At 41.9% G+C, this 19,629-nt stretch overlaps 1 protein-coding gene across 2 annotated transcripts in view; it reads left to right on the top strand.

Annotated features, from left to right (window-relative positions):
- Positions 1–19,629, top strand: part of LOC127642931 (tenascin-like) — a 58,724-nt gene that overhangs the window by 4,786 nt on the left and 34,309 nt on the right. For both annotated transcript variants that reach the window (XM_052125380.1, XM_052125381.1), the window contains exons 2-5: positions 11,937–12,503; positions 13,814–15,127; positions 17,059–17,322; positions 19,239–19,354. In XM_052125380.1, coding sequence (XP_051981340.1) covers positions 12,029–12,503; positions 13,814–15,127; positions 17,059–17,322; positions 19,239–19,354 — 2,169 coding nt within the window. In that variant the 5' untranslated portion in view covers positions 11,937–12,028. The remainder of the gene's footprint in view (positions 1–11,936; positions 12,504–13,813; positions 15,128–17,058; positions 17,323–19,238; positions 19,355–19,629) is intronic.

The following is a 19,629-nucleotide window of genomic DNA, read 5'->3' as shown; positions in this document are numbered from 1 at the left end:
GCGGTCAGAAGTAGTTGGACTCAGAATCATCATATCCTGCCGGAGATAGGAGGAAGGGGCGAGGAGCCTACCCCAGTGCAGGACGGGACTGAACTGGTGGCGGTGGGGTGGTGGAGGTTGCCGTGTTAGCACACTGAAACAGCAATGTGATAGATTGTGAGCAGACTTATAAAGCAACGGCTTACATGTGATTGGCTGGGAGTTACCACGCTAATGGTGCGATGAGGTACAGCTGCTAGTCTTCCCGCTAGAACTAAGCTGTGCTTACATGTCATTTGATAAAGATAATGCAATGTTATGCTGACAAATTTACTTAAATCTATTTTCATTTGAATGAACGTTTTAAAAAAAGTGTTTGATTTAAACACTATTTTGATGATAAAATTTAATTAAACTGTCTAATACAGAATAAAAAAATACAAAATAACCTTCCAAGAACCACAATTTTAATGACTTCTTGTGTGTTTTTGCTTAAATATTGCAACTGTGTTGCAAGTGGGAATCTAGAAAAACAATAGTTTTTTCGCATTGGTGTTTTCATGCTTATGATGGCATAAATAAACTACAAATATATATATTTTTTACGTATTGGTGTTTGTTACATTTTTAAAGCATAATTCCCAAGCAAAAACATAATAAGGTGAGTTTTGGTGTATATAAAATATTGATATCAATCTTCTTGTTTTTGGAACTGTTGTGTGCGGATATTCAGTGCAGCAGCACTCTTGCTGAAAACAGTTGGTCTTTTTTCTGCAGGCTTGTAGAAGAGCTTCTACTTGAGTACAATGGGATATCAGAGGTGACTGTTTGAGGTTTAAGACCTGAGGTAATCGTCAATCCCCCTCCTCCATGCTGCTCAAATGAAAGGGCATACATTTTGTTAGGTCAGCTTTGGAGGAGGATTTATGGTGCTTCTGTTATGTATGGTTCCTCTTGTGATGGTGTAGAATTAACAAGAAGAACAGAGAAAAAGAGAAGGAAAGGTATTGAGGTCCATCAGAACAGCTGGACTGAGGACCGACCCCTACCTTAGGGCCTCACTTCAATACGTGTGAAATTTGACGCCGTATTATGGGATAGTCTGCCATTGATGTGATAGTGGCTGATACGTTTAATACAAGAGTTTCTAAGAAAAGAAATGTCAAAATAAGAATTATTTAATAAATCCTAAAGATATATGTGCATATTTGCAATATTGTGTTGCAAAAATATACAGTATATAGTAAGAATGGAAAACTTACCTAGTGCATAATGTGCCTGTGAAGGGATCAATGGAAAGGAGGAGGCGAGAACCGGCTTGACGATATAAATAATATTTTAATGAGAAACTTAAAACAAGGACACAAACACACATGACGGACATGTCCGTAAACTATCTCTCTCTCCCGCACGATCCCCTGCAGTTGACCTTTATCCCTCACGGAGGCTTAATTAGCCTAATACGGGACCGGGTGTGTAGGATCACGACCCGGCCACGCCCTCCACCCTGCCACATTCCTCCATCGTTCTCTCAGGCTGGGGAGCCCCCGGCCTGACGTACACCCCCCCCCCCCTTTCCCTGGGGGAGGGCGTGCTTTAAGCCTAGTCTGCCGGCAGGTCATCCCTATCTACCTGGACGAGGGAGGGGACAAGGGGAGGGAAACAGAAATAATTAAAATGGTGGGGTACTTCCTGTAACAGTGTAGTACCCCCCAAAAAAACACTGTAACATTTAAAAGAGAGGGAAAAGGCCAACGCAGAGCGGCAGTGAGAGAGAGAGAGAGAGGAGAGAGAGATGGGGAAAAAAAAAAAACCTACTCGCCGGTTCTCCGATACACCATCGCATGGTCCTCTATCACTCCTCCACCCTTTCAGGCGGACGATAGACACTTCTCCCCGGGCGGATTGGAGACTCACGACCCCCGGCGGTCAGAACGCCCCTCCGCGTTCTCGGCGACTTGTGGGGACACTCCTCGTACCGCTCCAGGCGGTTGGGGAACACTTCCCTCCTCCCCTTGCGGACGGCGGTCTTGCTCTGACCCCTCTGCGTTTCTGGGGGATGACAGGGCTCCCCTCCAACCCTGGCAGTGGCTCCATCGTTCCAGGCGGTCGGGGAGTCCAGTCCCCACTCGCCTCACGGATGGCGGCCATTCACGCGCTCGGGCGGTCGGACTACTCCCTCCCTGGTGGATGGCAGCGGCGCTCCCCTGGGTGGACGGCAGTGTCGAGGACTCCGCGACGGGCATCCCTCCTCCTTCCCGGGCTTCAGCACCAGTGTGAAGGGATCAATGGAAAGGAGGAGGCGAGAACCGGCTTGACGATATAAATAATATTTGAATGAGAAACTTAAAACAAGGACACAAACACACATGACGGACATGTCCGTAAACTCTCTCTCTCTCTCTCCCGCACGATCCTCTGCAGTCGACCTTTATCCCTTACGGAGGCTTAATTAGCCTAATACGGGACCGGGTGTGTAGGATCACGACCCGGCCCCGCCCTCCGCCCTGCCACAGTGCTGTATATACTGTATAATGCAATTAAACTAAATAGTATGAAACACTCATAATCATGAGTAGTATGTAACCATAAAAACATGTCAAACACTAGATTGCTACATGACCTCACATTGGTCGTTGCATGTGGGTTATGGTAAATGGTAAATGGTCTGCACTTATATAGCGCTTTTTCTTAACCTTAGAGGTTACCAAAGTGCTTTACACTGTGTCCCATTCACCCATCCACACTCACACTCATACACCAATGGTGGCAGAGCTGCCATGCAAGGCGCTAGCCTGCCATTGGGAGCAACTTGGGGTTCAGTGTCTTGCCCAAGGATGTGGAGTCATGTGGGCCAGGAATTGTACCACCAACCATAGGTTTAGGCTATTCCATGTCAAATTAACCAAATTAAAAAAATTCCTCCACTACATTTTTTATTTTGTTAATACTTTTTCTGAAGAAAGATCAACATAAATTCCATGGATCCATATTACCGAGTAAATATGCATTGTTTTGTAGAGTTGCTGTATTTTTAGACACTTGAAAATGGAGATTTCGCCAATATTGTTTTTAAGTGGATAAATAAAGGTACAGTTCTAGTTTCGACAGTATTTTTACTCCAGACCTTTTTTTTGTTGGACTAGAAAAAAATAGCTTCATATCATGTGATCAACATTTGTTCATATCATGTGATCAACCATTGAAAATGTGTCAAATTTTACATAATTTTCGCAAGGAGCCACATTGAGAGCCCCATATCTCTGATATTTAACTATATTGGGCCTTAAAAATCTATATGCAAAAAGGAAAGTTTGTCCTGAAACAGGATCTATAAGATTATTAAAATATCTTTAAAATGTTTGGAGTTGTAGCGACACAAAATTTCAAAAACAACACAAAAACTGGGTTTTTTCCCATTTTTGGTCTCACACCATTGGCATATAATGCAACAAGCGGTGTTGGAGTCGACTGATTTTAGTAATAGACCTACCAAACTCTGTGTTAAAATAAAATAATGATACTGACACCTTTCTAAGGTTGTTTTTCCAACCTGTAGTTTTGCTCCAAAATCATTGGTGAAAATGGTCATTTTACCCCCATTACAAAATAATGGATTACTTAGTAAATATTGATCCATGGCATTTAAAATTTTAGCTTTCACCATCATTTATGTATTTTTTTCACCACTAAAAATGATCAAAAACTATGTTTTTTCGAGGACCTCTGGTTGAGTTAACACTTATTGACCCATGTTTCATTTAGTAAGTGGCATCTTGTTTTTCACTGTCTATACTTAAACTATGATTTTGCATTTGTATTCCAATTTTTAAGAAGAATGTATTTTGGTAGTCTGAATAAATGAGTCAAGAAAGGAGATGATGATGTTGATTCTGGTTTGTTTGTTAAACTGCAGTATTGCACACTGTGTGGCATCTTGGTACTCGATGCATAAGGAAAAGGAGTAGTATGGTAGCGCTGAACATGCCCATGAGATCAAGATGTATATTGTATGTTCTAAGTCGGTCTTCTTGTTGTAAAATGGTTTGAATGTAACACATTTTTCATTCAGAAAAGTTAACCGTCCAAGTGCATAGAACTTGAATTTGGATTTATTCATTTTATTTTATGTATAACTACATCCAGGTGTTGTTGAATAAAATGAACAGTGGTCTGGCCTCAACATGTCTTAATCAAACCAGTTCTTTGTTCCCATGAGTACACTTTGATATAACTGTTAACAACCCATAAATCTCTGGTAGGCTAGACAGACAGGTTTGGTTAATGGATTGCATGTGAATCTACAGTGCAGATGGCTTTATACTGATGGAGGTCTTCCAACTTATTTAATGTGCATCAGTTGTTCTCTTTGGTTAGCTGTCACTGAAGATGTGAGAATCTGTGTCTGGTGTATCTGTTTCACTGTGAAAGTTCTCACTTAAGAGAATGTGTCATGTAGGGGCAATTCTCTGATGCTATCCCCATCATGTTCAGCTTTCCCAAAGTATTCGACAGTTGAGTCAAATGGGAGAGTCCTGGAGGTTGCTTTAATGAGGAAAGCATTGATTTGCAGAACTATAAAATATCTCTCCGTCCAGGAATTATGCTGAAATAACCAATCGTTCAGGTATGTGCATGTCACATGCTAATAAAATGTTACATATGAAGTACCCGGATCTTTTTCTTACCAGATATATCACATACATTGGCCCCGAAAAGTATGTGGACTCTAATGCCACACGAGTGGTTGCTTTCAGTGTTAAGGCCGAAACGTACTCTACTCAAGTATATGAATGCAGATGTGATCACTGGGCTGGGGCTGGTAATCTTGCATTTTCCTGGTGGGCCGACGCACTTTGGGGCATATCGGGGCGGACTGACCATCAGGAGAACTGAGCAGGCTGGTGGGTTGGCCGCGAAACTGGCCGAATGGGCCGTGATAACCTAAAATGAGCCGCCGCGTTATGCGGAACGGACCACAAAACGGCGCCACGTTATGCCAACCCCCGCCAATTTCTCTTCCCAGTCCAGCCCTGGCCACCACACTGCCAACATCCCTGTAGAAGTGGATGGTTCACACTAATCTCGCTATAGCTCCCCTTGTGGCAACATTGAAAATGCATTCAAAAGATATGCTAATATGATTTAGTGATTTAAAACGCGAATGAAGTTGGGGGATTGTTTCTGCCAATCCTCCATGTACTTGCATTGAATCTAAACGCAAACATTATGAAAATTCTCAGTTATTTGACTAGAATAACCCTACCTGAAAAACTGAGCTGCGTCAGTCGGCTTTATTGTCATTTAACATAATGCAGTGCGATGAACAAAACAAAATGCAGTTCAAGAAATATACAATCTAACGGCCAAATCCAAGCAGACAGATGAACGTCAAAGGCTGTATTCATGGTTGTGATTTATAACAGCTACAACAGTATATTACAAATAATACATTGGAAGATATTTATGAACGTAATATAAGACAATAAGTATTTACATAACAGTGGAAGGGACTATGATTTGAGGAGCCAAGCTCAGATCATTCCGACCATCCCTTATGTTTAAATGGAAATATGGGTAGCCTATTATACTGAGGCATAGAAAAGGAGGCTACGTGACAGTATTGTGTACCTTATTATGGTACAAATCTAAAGGCTATGTGTAAATGCTTATTTTAAATTCACTGTTTGAACTTTTGAGAGACGAACCTTCATGAACTTCATGAACAAGTCCCATCCAAGCACCCTGTGCTCGCTCGCTCTCACGAAAGTCAGCCTATTTCTTTACAGGGTAGATCTATGCTTCTAATGTCTTACATTCACATTTACATTTATGCATTTGGCAGATGCTTTTATCCAAAGCGACTTACAGTGCACTTATTACAGGGACAATCCCCCCGGAGCAACCTGGAGTTAAGTGCCTTGCTCAAGGACACAATGGTGGTGGCTGTGGGGTTCGAACCAGCAACCTTCTGCTTACCAGTATAGTGCTTTAGCCCACTACACCACCACCACCACTCCTGTCTTGTGGAGTTATTTCTATACTGACAAATTCATCTGAACAATTTAACAGTAGTTAAATTATTGTTATTATTATTATTTATTTTGTCTGAAGGTCTTGACACTAAATGATTAATGAAATAAGTCATTTTTCATTTTTCAGATTTAGAATTCGATGAATGATACACGGATTCAATCCCTCACTCAATCAGTAAGGAAAACAGTATGTTGCAATGTATCACGTTTATGCATTAATCAAAGTCTTATAAATCGCCCACCGGCAGAAGACTAAACATTTTAGAGTGTTCATATACAACACACAGTCAACTGTATACTTCAGAGGGGGAGAAGATGGATATTTCCTGTCATAGGGTTGCAACAAATAGTTTATCCTTAATATCTAGGCTTCCACAGAACTGTATATTTGCTTCGTGTGGAATGTATTGAACGGTTAAAGGCACACAAGTCTTCACTGTGCACCAGGCAAAACAGATGGCCGAATACTGAGGCCAACATTCCTAGTCCCTGTTGTCCAGGTGGGAAAATTCCCTTTGGGTTGCCAGAAGAGGATAAACTAATAAAGAGAGCGTAATGCTTGATTATTCCTTAAAAAAATACAAATAAAAAGCAACTCACTATTCTTGCAACTAGCAGTTTGATTAAAAGAGGTTGTTGTATGTTAACAATGCCACAACAGCATTGACTTGCAGGTTGGATGTTGCATATTGTCAGTGTATTTTGTTCTGAGTTAACATAAGTGCAAACTTTCCTTTTGTGCCACCTGGCGGGGATTTTGTGCATGAGTTTCACATGTGACATAAGTGTATTTACTATGGCTATACATACAGTATATACTCCTATGCAGCCCAGCCCTAGTAACACATGACGTGAAATGTGTAGTAATTCCCAGTTTTGGCCAGTATTCTCCTGAAACTCTCACCAGATGTAGGAGAAAGGCCTGTGAAATTGACGCTCACATTAATGTTCTCACATCCTGGTGTTTTAAAAGAAAACGTGGGGGAGACTCAGTATATCTGCTCTGAATTCGATCCTTTGTTCCTCAACTTTAGTTCTTTAGCAATCCAATCCCTGGCTCGTATTTCAACTTTATAGTACACATGCTGTGCATACGATCGCATAAACTTGTCAGTTGGGTTGAGAATTGTTCACAGTAGCCTAAAGGGATGTTTGAACTGACCCTTAAGGGTTGTAAGGTCACAGGGTTGCCCTAGTAAGGGTAAGGGTTTGAAGGAATGGGGGGGGGGGGGACTGAGGGTGCAAAGACATAGTTAGTAGATAGTTCCCATGTTCACAGCTCACAGTTCACAGGTTGCTCCGAGGGGTCTAACCCTACAATTACTAGGTTGTGAGTTGTCTTGTTTTGAGGTGAAGTGGGTGTTTTATTAAGTGTTAAAATACTTCATCTCCTCACTTTTTCTTTTCAGGAAACATACAAATCTGTTCTATACATGGCTCATGACATACAAAGCACACAAAGCAAGAATGTTTGTTAATGTCACATTTATCCTCATATACTCAGACGACCAATCAGTCTCTCAGGATCATTGTGAAGCTATCAAGCCACGCCCTAGCAACCATTTAGAGCACCTTAGCAACAAGTCCCATAGACTTCTATTGAAACAGATCAAAGGGATATCTCCGGATAGAAGTGTCATAGAAACACAAGTGTGGTCTCGTTTGACTCGGGACAGCAAACAGCCAATCATGAATCACCTCAACACTTCCTAGCCCCTCCCTAGCAACCATTGTCGAGCACCTTAGCAACCAAAATCCATAGAGGGATATCTTCCATTCTGAATGTCACAGAGGCATGGGAGTTGGTTTATATCACTCATACTGACAAGCAGCCTTTGGAGATTCATGATTGGCAGCTGCCAAGCCACTCCCTAGCAACTAAACAGAGTACCCTAGCAACCGAGTAACAAATCACATATTTCTGAACCAGAAAATCGTACAGACTTCCGGGTTGATTTCTTTCAACCAGGATGGCAAGGAGACTTCATTAGTATCACTATGGTGACTGCCTAGCAACCAGATGGGGTTACCCTAGCAACCGAGCAACAAATCACATATCTCTGCACCTGAAAACACTACAGACTTCCGGGTTGACTTATTTCACTCAGGGTGGAAAGGAGCCATGTATTGTATTACCTTGGTAACTGCATAGCAACCATACGGGCTTACCCTAGCGACCGAGTAACAAATCGCATATTTCTGCACCAGAGAATCGTACAGACTTCTGGGTTGATTTATTTACGACCGTGATTTTTGCTCTTTTCAAGTTACAACATGCTGTTTGACGAGTTTTGCCACGGCAAGCACAACTCACATTTTCTTCAGGAAATGTACCCATCTAGTTGCATCTTGCTCTTCGGTTGCAGTTTAATGTCTGGTAGTTCTTACTGTCTGGTCATAAAGAAACTACTAACCTGTTTTAAGGCTGTCAGCGATTGTTATGATTCTGAAATATGAAATTGCATGGTTTTATTTACGCATTTTTATGGCACAACTATAGAGAGAGAGAAAAATCTCACTAAAATTTGTCTATCTATCTGCCAGCCTTTAATTTTGTATCTGTCAATCAAACTGTCTGTCTGTCTGTAATTATACGTCCGTCTTTATATCTGTCTGTTTATCAGACCACCTTAGCAACCATTCTGTAATGTTGAATGAATATGTTGTAATTAATGTATGCATTAATAAGTGGGAAAAGGAGATTTCTCTTCTGTAAAGTGCAACTTTTACTGCACATTACAGCTGCTAATGGTGTTTTTTTAACCAGCAAATGGAACAACAGAACTGTGCAAGACACTGTGGATATAGCATCTCAGTGTAGTTTACTCCATTGCATTGTTAACCTAAACTTATGCCAAAGTGTCGTCAATGGAATGTTTTGCCATAGTGGGAAATTGTCTTCGTTAAAACATTCCTCCATCACCATTCAGGGCAGACGTAATAAAGTTATGTTATGGCCTAACCTCTGGATTATAAGTCCAGCATCACTCTTAGCTGCTCTGAGAATAATAAAGTGGCAAAGGAAGAAAATGAAGAATAGCATGATAATAAGTCCATTCTAATTATCAACAATTACTAATGACAGGCTTAATGATTACAGAGGAACCAAGCCATTACAGTGTGTTATGGTTTCTAGCCTATAATGGACTTTAAAGCATCGATCTATGTGAGAAGCCGTCTGGTCTTGACCATTAAAGTGAGCCATTGGTCATATTAGCCATTACAGTTTCAGATACATGCTTCATTATCTCAGGCTGGGGTACCCCCGGCATGACGTACAAACCCCCCTTTCCCTGGGGAGGGGCGTGCCTTCCGCCCTGTCTGCTGGCAGGTCATCCCCGTCTACCTGGATGAGGGAGGGGACCAGGGGAGGGAAACAGAAATAAATAAATAGGGGGAGTACTACCTGTAACAGTGTAATACCCTGTAAAATTTAAAAGAGAGGGAAAAGGCCAATTGAGAGAGAGAGATGAAAAAAAAAAAACATACTCGCCGGTTCTCTGATACACCGTCGCATGGTCCTCGATCACTCCTCCACCCTCTCAGGCGGACGACAGCCTCTCCTCCTCGGGCAGACCGGAGTCAGACCCACGACCCCCGACGGAAAGAACGCCCCTCTGCGTTCCCGGCGACTCGTGGGGACACTCCTCCATCCCTGGCAGCGGCCCTACCTTGTGGACGGTGGTCTTCTTTCAACCCCTCCGCATTTCTGGGGGATGGCAGGGCTCTCCTCCGCCCCTGGCAGCGGTTCCATCACTCCAGGCGGCTGGGAAGTCCAGTCCCCACTCGCCTGCAGATGGCAGCGGTGCTCCCCTGGGAGGACGGCAGTGTCGAGGACTCCGCGACGGGCATCCCTCCTCCTTCCTGGATTTCGGCACCAGTGTAACGCAGTTCAATGGAAAGGAGGAGGCGAGAACCGGCTTGGCAATATAAATAATAGTTTTAATGATAAACTTAAAACAAAAGATTAATTCACATTCTGTAAACTGGATGTTACCATGCCTTTGGCTGTATGTTAGATCAGAGCACTGTGATTGGATAAGGAAATCATCCAAATGCCAAGCAAATGCGAAAGTTGGAAGTCTTTCTGGCTGCTGGTGTATGGAGCTTGCAGTGTAGGTGGCTGATGGCTCTTTTGAATCACGCAGAGTTCCTGCAGTCAAGTTTTCCTCTGCAACATCACACCTACTCAGTCATTCGAGACATGTGAAGGCTGCATGGACATCCGCAATGAGAGTCAGATTAGCTTTCCCATGCAGCAGAGAACTTCAATTCTGGCCCGTATCCACCATCCACAAATTACACAGCTCTCGAGTCTATATATGAAGTCATTGCAGTTCAAAGCTGCAGAACTGAAAGACAGAATTTATTAATATGCCCAAGGAAAAGGGACTATATTTTTAGGAAACTCTTTAGGAGTAGAGTTATATTGTCTTACATTAGACAAAAAAATGCATTTACATTACAACAACGATGAGATGCCAGCATAGTTCTATAGGATATTGTGCCAATAGACTTTGAAATGGCCCTTTAGTACTTGGATTGACTATAGTCAGTTTGTCCCGTCCATCATGAGCAATTTGTTGAAGCAACTTATATAATAAACATACAGAGTAACAGTTCATCCAAAAGTTTGTTTAGAGTGCAGGTTCAGCCATGATACGGCACCCCTGGAGCAGATAGGGTCAAGGGCCTTGCTCAAGGGCCCAACGGTGGCATCTTTGCAGTGTTGGGGCTTGAACCCCCAACCTTCTGGTCAGTAACCCAGAGCCTCAACCGCTAAGTCAGCGCTGCTTATTCCTCTGAGGCACCACGTATATGCTGCCAGTTATTGCCAATCCCACCCATTTGAAGACAAAAATACATCGATTGAAAGCCCAATTGGCAGTCAGATGGCAATCCAATGCAAATAGTGCTGCAACCTGGATCTATTCTGGTATGTAATAATCCAGTTGATTCCATATGGAAAAGTGTAATTAAAAAATGGTTAAAGTCTAGCTCAATATTTGTCAGATTACAAAACATCACCTTCCTAAAATAAATGTTCCAAGTCCTTTTGTCAGGGTTTTCTGAAATTTTACAAGAGGTGGCCAACATCATGAAGTCAAAAATGACTTGGGACAATATTTTAGGAAAAGTAAAATAGGCTGCAAGCGGCATTTCATGTTGACTTTTGTGCAGTATGTTCTTATAGTCTGAACAGGAAAAACAAATCCACATGAAATGCGGATTTGCGGTGGCGTAGTGGGCTAAAGCACATAACTGTTAATCAGAAGGTTGCTGGTTCGATCCCCACAGCCACCACCATTGTGTCCTTGAGTAAGACACTTAACTCCAGGTTGCTCCGGGGGGATTGTCCCTGTAATAAGTGCACTGTAAGTTGCTTTGGAAAAAAGCATCTGCCAAATGCATAAATGTAATGAAATCTGATTTTCTCAAGCCAGAACTTTTGTAGGTAGTTTGAAATCAGATTAAAATCAGACTTTTGTTAATGCATTTCAGTCTGATTCAGTCAGATCTGATTTCATGTGCTTTTTTAGTCATTTTTCATGTGACATCATGCCATCATTCCCCCTTTTTATACTGTTGTCTGTGACAAATGTGTCCAGATTTGACACTGCCCTCATGGAATACCAAATCAAATCTGAAACAAATAATAATTTTAAGATTTACGCATTTCAACCTCTGTCAAAATTCTGGCTAATCTGTGCAATCTTTAACAGCATAAAATATGAAATTAGGCTAAAATATATTTTGGAGTGCACGCAAGTTTGCATTGGTACTATGGCAACTATTGTGGACGAGCAAAATTGCAACTGCAGTCTGAACAGTAAAAAAATCTGATTTGGCCACATATAACTTGCATTTTGCACTGTTTGTTGAAAAAATGTTTTCTCCCATGGGAAATTGTGTGCTGTATAGGAGACGACATTGTTCAATCCAGATTCACCAGGCAGGCCTTTTCTCACCAAGACCAGCATCCACTTGCGTTGAAGATCTTGACCGTCAGAATCATGGGGTCAAGAGGCCTGACTCTCATCTGTTTGGTTATGGCCACACTGATGGCTCTAAATCACGCCGGCCTTGTAAAGAAGATGATCAGACACCGACGGGAAGCGCTAACGATTCCCGGCATACGCAACGCAACGCTTCCAAACCCTTCCCAACCGGTCGTTTTCAACCACGTTTACAACATCAAAGTCCCAGGCAGCTCTCTGTGCTCGGTGGACCTGGATTCTCCTAGAGATTCAGATCTTGAACAAAGGGACACGTCTTTTGGCTCAGACGTAACGGAGCACACGATGGATGCGCTTAATCAGATCGTCTTCACCCATCGCATCAACATTCCCAAGCAGGCCTGTGGTTGTATGGATGGACTGCCTGACCTGAAGGACCTCTTGAATCGATTGGAGATGTTGGAGGGTGAGGTGTCCACACTCAGGGAACAATGCAACGTGGAATCCACCTGCTGCAGTGCACAGGTCACAGGTACACATTAGTTTACTAGGTAGTTGACTGACAGCGTACTACTAAACTGTTCAACATCCACAGTGTTCAAGTAATTTGGTCACACTTTATATTTTAACTACTATGTACTAACATTAAAATACACACAATACTATGTATTTAATGTGTAAATACATGTTCTGAAAAATTTCCACAAGATTCGCATTTGTTGCTACTAAGGTTGAGGTATGGGTAGAAGTAGGGTTAGGGTTTTAGGGTGAGGGTTGTGTTAGATTAAGGGTTGGGGTAAGGTTAACCCTAATCTTTTATTGGGGTCTTTTTTACCCCTTTTGAACTTTGTTTCTTTCAAAAAGAAAACTGGTTCTCTTCATCTCAGTGGGATGAGGTTTAGTGACTTTTCCTACATTTACTATCTACACACACACACACACAAAACCGGGCTGGATTCTGTTGGTGTGGTCAAATTTGTACCCCTGTTGGAAATGAATTGGTGAGATGATATATATATGATTTAGGTACAAATTACACTCTAGTGTGTGAGAGTCAAAATTGACCCCTAATACACAACATGTAAACCTTTAATGAACAGAATACAAGGGTTAACGCTGTAACTACAAATGCAATGCAACAACACGTATGGACATAATAAGTACATTGTATCAACTGCTTAAGTACATAGTAGTTAAAGACGCCCAATATAAAGTGGGACCGGTAATTTTAAGTCAGTTTGGTAGTACCAGTTGAATTGCCACTGTATAAAGTTGACATAAATGAAAATGATAACTAATTTTCTATCTATATTGGAGTTGCTTGTCTACTGAAATCTCTTGGAAAGATGTTTTTTTTGTTCCAATGTTTCATCAGCGGAACGATCCAAAACACTTTAAAAAACATTACGACCCATTGAAAAGACTGTAAGTCTATCCTTCCCAGCCTCATTGACATTACCGTCCAAAATCATAGATAGATGTTGCTACTGTGAATTGGGACGGGATTAGTTTTCCGGACATATGTCTGAAAAGTAATTGTTACTGCAGACGTCTATGATGTTTACTGTGAATTCTTACAGCACAATCTGTCTGTAGAAACTGCAGAGATCGGCATGTCTTCGTCATTTACAGTTATGTCGAAACAGTCCAGGGCATCGTACGTAGTTGGGAATTTCCTATTGGGTTTTTCAATTTAGGAGTTAAATAATGTCTGTGGTAAACATTACATGAAGATACTAGGAACTGTTGTTATACAACATAAATGACACATACTAACAACTTCCTAACACTGGCTGATATTATGACATGCAGTACTTACTTACATATCTTCTTATCCTTAAGGTGCAGTAGGAACTAAGCCCTACTGCAGCGGCCATGGAAACTACAGCACCGACAACTGCGGTTGTATCTGTGAGCCAGGATGGAAAGGCCCCAACTGTACCATTCCCGATTGTCCTGGCGACTGTAGCGACCAGGGCCGTTGTGTTAATGGAAAGTGCGAGTGTTTCGATGGCTTCACTGGTGCGGACTGCAGCATGGAGGACTGTCACGTTGACTGCGGAGAGAATGGAGAGTGCGTTAATGGAGCTTGTGTTTGCAATGAGGGTTTCTCTGGGGAAGACTGCTCGGAGTCGTCCTGCCTTAACAACTGCCTGCGTCGCGGCCGTTGTGTTGAGGGCGAATGCGTCTGCGATGAGCCCTGGACAGGGGTCGACTGCTCGGAACTCATCTGCCCGAATGACTGCTACGACCACGGACGTTGCGTCAATGGGACGTGTTACTGCGACAAAGGCTTCACTGGAGATGACTGTGGGGCGCTCGCATGCCCCAACGACTGTTCGGGACAAGGTTTCTGCATTGACGGGCATTGCGTATGTGATGCCGGATACACAGACAAGGACTGTTCCAGCTTGACATGTCCTAACAATTGCAACGAGAGGGGACGCTGTTACAACGGGGTGTGTATTTGCGACATGGGTTACCACGGAGAGGACTGCAGTAAACTCTCATGCCCGAACAACTGCAATGACAGAGGGCGCTGTATCAACGGCCGCTGTGAATGCAACGTTGGTTTCCAAGCATACGACTGCTCTGAATTTAGCTGCCCTAATAACTGCAGCCACCTGGGGCGCTGTTTTAATGGACAGTGTGTTTGCGAAGAGGGATTTGGCGGTGAGGATTGTAGCATCAAATCTTGCCCATCGGATTGTAATGGTCAAGGCCAGTGTGTGGATGGGAAGTGCGTATGCTTTGCAGACTTTACCGGTGAAGACTGCGGTGTATTGAGCTGTCCCAGCAACTGCCTGAACCGTGGACGCTGTGTTGCAGGGCAGTGCGTATGCGACGAAGGCTTCACCGGAGAGGACTGCAGTCAGATGAAATGCCCGAATGATTGCCTTGGCCGTGGACACTGCGTGGAGGGCCATTGTGTGTGTACGGAAGGTTTTGCTGGGCAGGACTGTTCTATTTCCACCTGCCCAGAAAATTGTAATAAACAAGGACGCTGCATCAACGGAAAATGTATTTGCGATGATGGTTTCACTGGAGACAATTGTCAAGAAAGACGCTGTCCGAACGACTGCAAAGGTGCAGGTCAGTGTGTGGAAGGCCGCTGCATCTGTGATGAAGGCTACATAGGCGAGGATTGCTCAGAAGGTTTGACAGTCGTTTCCAAAATGTCATTTTAATTGTTAATTAACATTGGTGAAATATACTCTTTTAAGATTTAGCCAGATGATCTGACTAATTTCTTTGCTTTTTATGGGGTAAATTAATGTGGAGGGCCAATATGAGGGCAATCATACATTTTTTAAAGTAATCATACATTGCAAAAATATATGTATAATTTTCTTAGAATTTCTTTCTTATTTTCTGGTAAAAATATCTAAACACCCTTGAATTGAAGCATTATGACAAGATAATAAGATAAGTTTTCAGAGAAATCTAATACAATTTTGTGTGTTTTTTTCAACCTGGTTTCATAGAGTGAACGTTACTCTATATACATTTTTGCAAATTTACTTGTGCATGCCGCTTTCTACTAATTGTCACACAAATCACGAGTACAATTGCTGATTATGACTTTATAAAATCACTCTATTACTCACCCCTCGCTATGTTATGATATCAAAACACTTTTACTTTAATGCATGATTTTCTCATTTTTCTTTTAAGACACTACTGGTTAGGTTTAGGGTAATGTTTTAGGTTAGGGAAGTACATTTTACTTATTAAAACCATCTAAAATTCACCTTAAAACCTTGTCTGATTACAACTTAATTTCACTCGGTTTTGGCGCCCCCTGCTGGACATTTCACTTGGAAACTGCAGCCAAACGTGTAATGAAGCACGTTATTTCAGCTTTCCAAAAACGTTGCAATGCTCACGTAAATTTCATGAGACCAGGCTGTTTTTTTAACAACTACAACAACAAAAAATTGTCAATGGGGAAACATTTATGCCATGTTAGCACACTGGAACAGCAATGTGATAGATTGTGAGCAGACTTATAACGCAATGGCTTACATGTGATTGGCTAGGAGTTACCCAGCTAATGATGTGATGTACAGCTGCTAGTCTTCCCACTAGAACTACGCTGCTCTTCCATTGACATCATTTGCTATTAAATTAATCATTGAATCACTAAATAAATCAACAAATGTGTTACATTAATTTAATTAAATGTTTTATTTTGCATCAACTAGCTTTGGGTCGAAATTAATTTATGCACCAACGTTCTCTTTTCACTTTGTAAATTTGACTCCTTAAGGGTCCGTACACACAGAATGTGTTCTTCTCTTAAAAAAGTAATCTACAGCACAACAAATGGCATAGCATACAGCTGTCTTGAGACGCATTTGAAAAAGTTAATGTTTTTTAAATTTGACACAACATCTTGAAAAACACTAGGATGAGAAGCTGAAAAATGAGTGAGACGTGTCGCAACGGACATTTGTCTAGCTCTTGTTGACATAGAAAAACAATTCCAAAACAGTGCAGTGCTGACAGATGCTAAAACATGTCCCTAGAATAAAGAAATCGTCATTCTAACACTGGAGCGCCACATTTTCACATGCAATTTCAGGTTAAAAAGAATGTCCGCTTTTAAAAACGCATCTTGAGACACTTGCGTTGTCTTTTATTTGTTGTGTTTAACTTGGTCTGAATGGCATGATTGCACTTTTTTCAGATCTGTCTTGCATGCTAGGCAAAAACTAAGCCTTTTTTATTGTGTAGTGCTTGCTCATCTTAACTCAATTTTTGGAAATTGAGAGAAGAGAGAACGTGTGTCTTGACTAATACCAGATGTGTGCCTGAGAAAGCCATTGGTTTTTTTATGGAGGAACATTAGTGGTGAAGGGCAAAGCAAACTATGTTAAACAATTAAATCAAGTCAAAAGTCCCAAAACCTAATAATGAGATTTGAAGTTCATTTATTTGATGTACCATAATTTAAACCATTCAACAGTTTGATTGGATGGTTCCCAGTCACCACATTGGAGACAACTTTCCTACCATTCTGCACCAAAGATCAGTCACTTCTCTCAATAACTGTGACGTAAACAAACCTTTAATGTCTTTCCCAGTCTCTCCACCAAAAGACCTCAGCGTCACTGATGTAACAACGGAGAAGGTGGACCTCAAATGGAAGAACGAGATGCTGGTGACGCAGTATTTGGTCACTTATGTCCCGACATCACCAGGTGGCCTGTTGATGGACTTCCGAGTGCCTGGAGATCGCAACTCTGCAACTATCTCAGAGCTGGAGCCTGGTATTGAGTACTTGATCAATGTTTATGCCATCCTCAACAACCAGAAGAGTGTGCCAGTCAGTGCCAGAGTGGCCACACGTACGTCTGCACATCTGGATCATCACATGCAATCATTTAATTAACCTGGCCACATTTTTGGTGAAATTAAACTTATAGGCTCTGTTCAAAACCTTGTGAGCTGTCTGTGTTGGCTGTGTTTCTTATTATGATGCTGCCTTCTAAGATTTTTGGTTAAAATCTGATTCCGCATTGCATATATTTTTCCTAGAGAAGGCCATACAAGATTGTAACAAAAAATGCCTATATTTAATCCAAAACTGAAAAGTATTGATACAAATTTGACAGATAACAGCTTTTTTATTTTTTTGCTTGGAGGATCACATCGTTAGCTTAGCAAAATGTCAACGCGGAACTCTTTTGAAATCAATTAGTGTGAGAAGCACTATTTTTATGACCCAAATACATTAAAGGAGAGTTTTCTCCTATGTTGAGTGTTCCAGGTTAGTCACTTTTGAGCTTCCATTTCAGTTAATTTGCTAACTATGTAAGTAGACAACAACTGAAAACGTCTTGGTTACTGTTGTAACCTCCATTCCCTTATGGTCGATGTTGATGTAGTGACACTAGGGAGCCCCAATCACCTCTGATATTTGAGAACAGGCTAATGAAAATTGGTGAGTGGAATTTGCATGCCACTCCCCCGGACATACAGGTATAAAAGGAGATGGCTTGCATCCACTCATTCAGGTTTGTGCTGAGGAGCCGAGCCAGAGTCCCGTCCATTTCAGCGGGTAATTCAGTGTTGTGGCAGGAGGGACACAATGTCTTGTTTCCTCCATTAGAGAACTGAGGTTATAACAGTAACCGGGATGTTCCCTATCTGTCACTCACTTGATGTTGTGTCGATGTAGTGACACTAGGGTTTCCGGGGTCCCTATACAAAATGCCACAATCAGCTGAACTGTGTTATGTGGATCGGCGGTGCAGAGGCTATTGCGTGCCTGGTAACAAGTGCACACAGCCCCACCATAACTTTCCCACAAAATATACTTACAATGGGAATCGTTCACATCAGCCGTTTAGACATTTTCTCTCTTTGTGAAAAAATTACTTAGCTGGGACCAAGATATATTCATGCCGGGGAAGGCGTTTTTTCCCCCATGGAGAAAGGACACCGCAGAGACCACATCCTGCCCGAAGGGAGGTTAACATGTGGAAAGGCAATGAGTGCAATTGGTTCACCCAGCCAGCTGCCCACATATTTACCTGTCCGTACCCGCTAACACACGGGACGAAACTGGCTCAACCCGGAGATTGTAAAATCTCGCAAAGGTATTGGGTGTCACCCAGCCTGCTGCTCTACAGATGTCTGTTGGAGAGGCTCTGTTCGCCAGGGCCACGGTGTGCCCTGGGCCTGGTATGCCAAAGCAATGGCATCCACAATCCAGTGGGCAATCCTCTGTTTGGAGTCAGCCTTCCCCTTTTGCTGTCCCCCAAAACAGATAAAGAGTCTGGGCCGTCTTCAATGTATACACTGAATGTGTGACCCAGAGTATGAGGAAACCGCTCTTTTTTTTTTTTTTTTTATGAAAGTGCCGGTGCCCCTTAGGCATGCGGCGAAATCTAAGAAAAAGGGGAAAAAAAGATTCTCCTCCCGGGGGATGTAATGGTCTGTGTACCACCTCCTGCTTGCATTTGAAAGATTTACTGAGCTAAGAATTTTTTCTGTTTTTTTTATTTTTTTTTTAAATGTGTTCTGCTGAAGAAAAGTCATACACATCTGGGCTATCATGAGGGAGAGAAAATAATGAGAGAATTTTTATTTTTGGGTGAACTATCCCTTTAAATGATAACTTGGCATATATGCACTAGTCAAGTGCAATAGTTAGTAATAGCACAACGTTAATTGTGCCAAGCATTCACCTTAGAGTATTGAGAATGATTGAGAACATTTTATGGCAAATTGCTAATTTACCTTCATTGTTTCCCTCCAGATCTGCCGCAACCTGAAGTCCTGAAGTTTAAATCTGTCAGGGAGACGTCAGTTCAAGTTTTATGGGATAAGCTGAGCATTCCATTCGACAGCTGGGAGCTCATCTTCCACAATACAGTTAGTACCTTCTTCCTCGTCACAATGGAAATCACAAATTGTTTGCATGCACATTTTTACACCTATTATGCTTAACCCTTGTGTAAACTTCGGGACATTTTAATATTTTTTATTTTTTCGATCATTTTGGGTGTTATGCCAGTGGCATAAATATTGCCAAATGTGTGTGTTTCTGGGGGAATTTTGATATTTCAACTTCAGTTCCTAAAATAAATCTATAACACACTGTACACACAAAATATTTACTAAAATAGTTAATAGAACCTTCAGGACAA

The sequence above is a fragment of the Xyrauchen texanus genome, chromosome 4 (assembly GCF_025860055.1).
Source record: "Xyrauchen texanus isolate HMW12.3.18 chromosome 4, RBS_HiC_50CHRs, whole genome shotgun sequence".
NCBI lineage: Eukaryota > Metazoa > Chordata > Actinopteri > Cypriniformes > Catostomidae > Xyrauchen > Xyrauchen texanus.
This window is presented reverse-complemented; position numbering and strand designations above follow the sequence as displayed.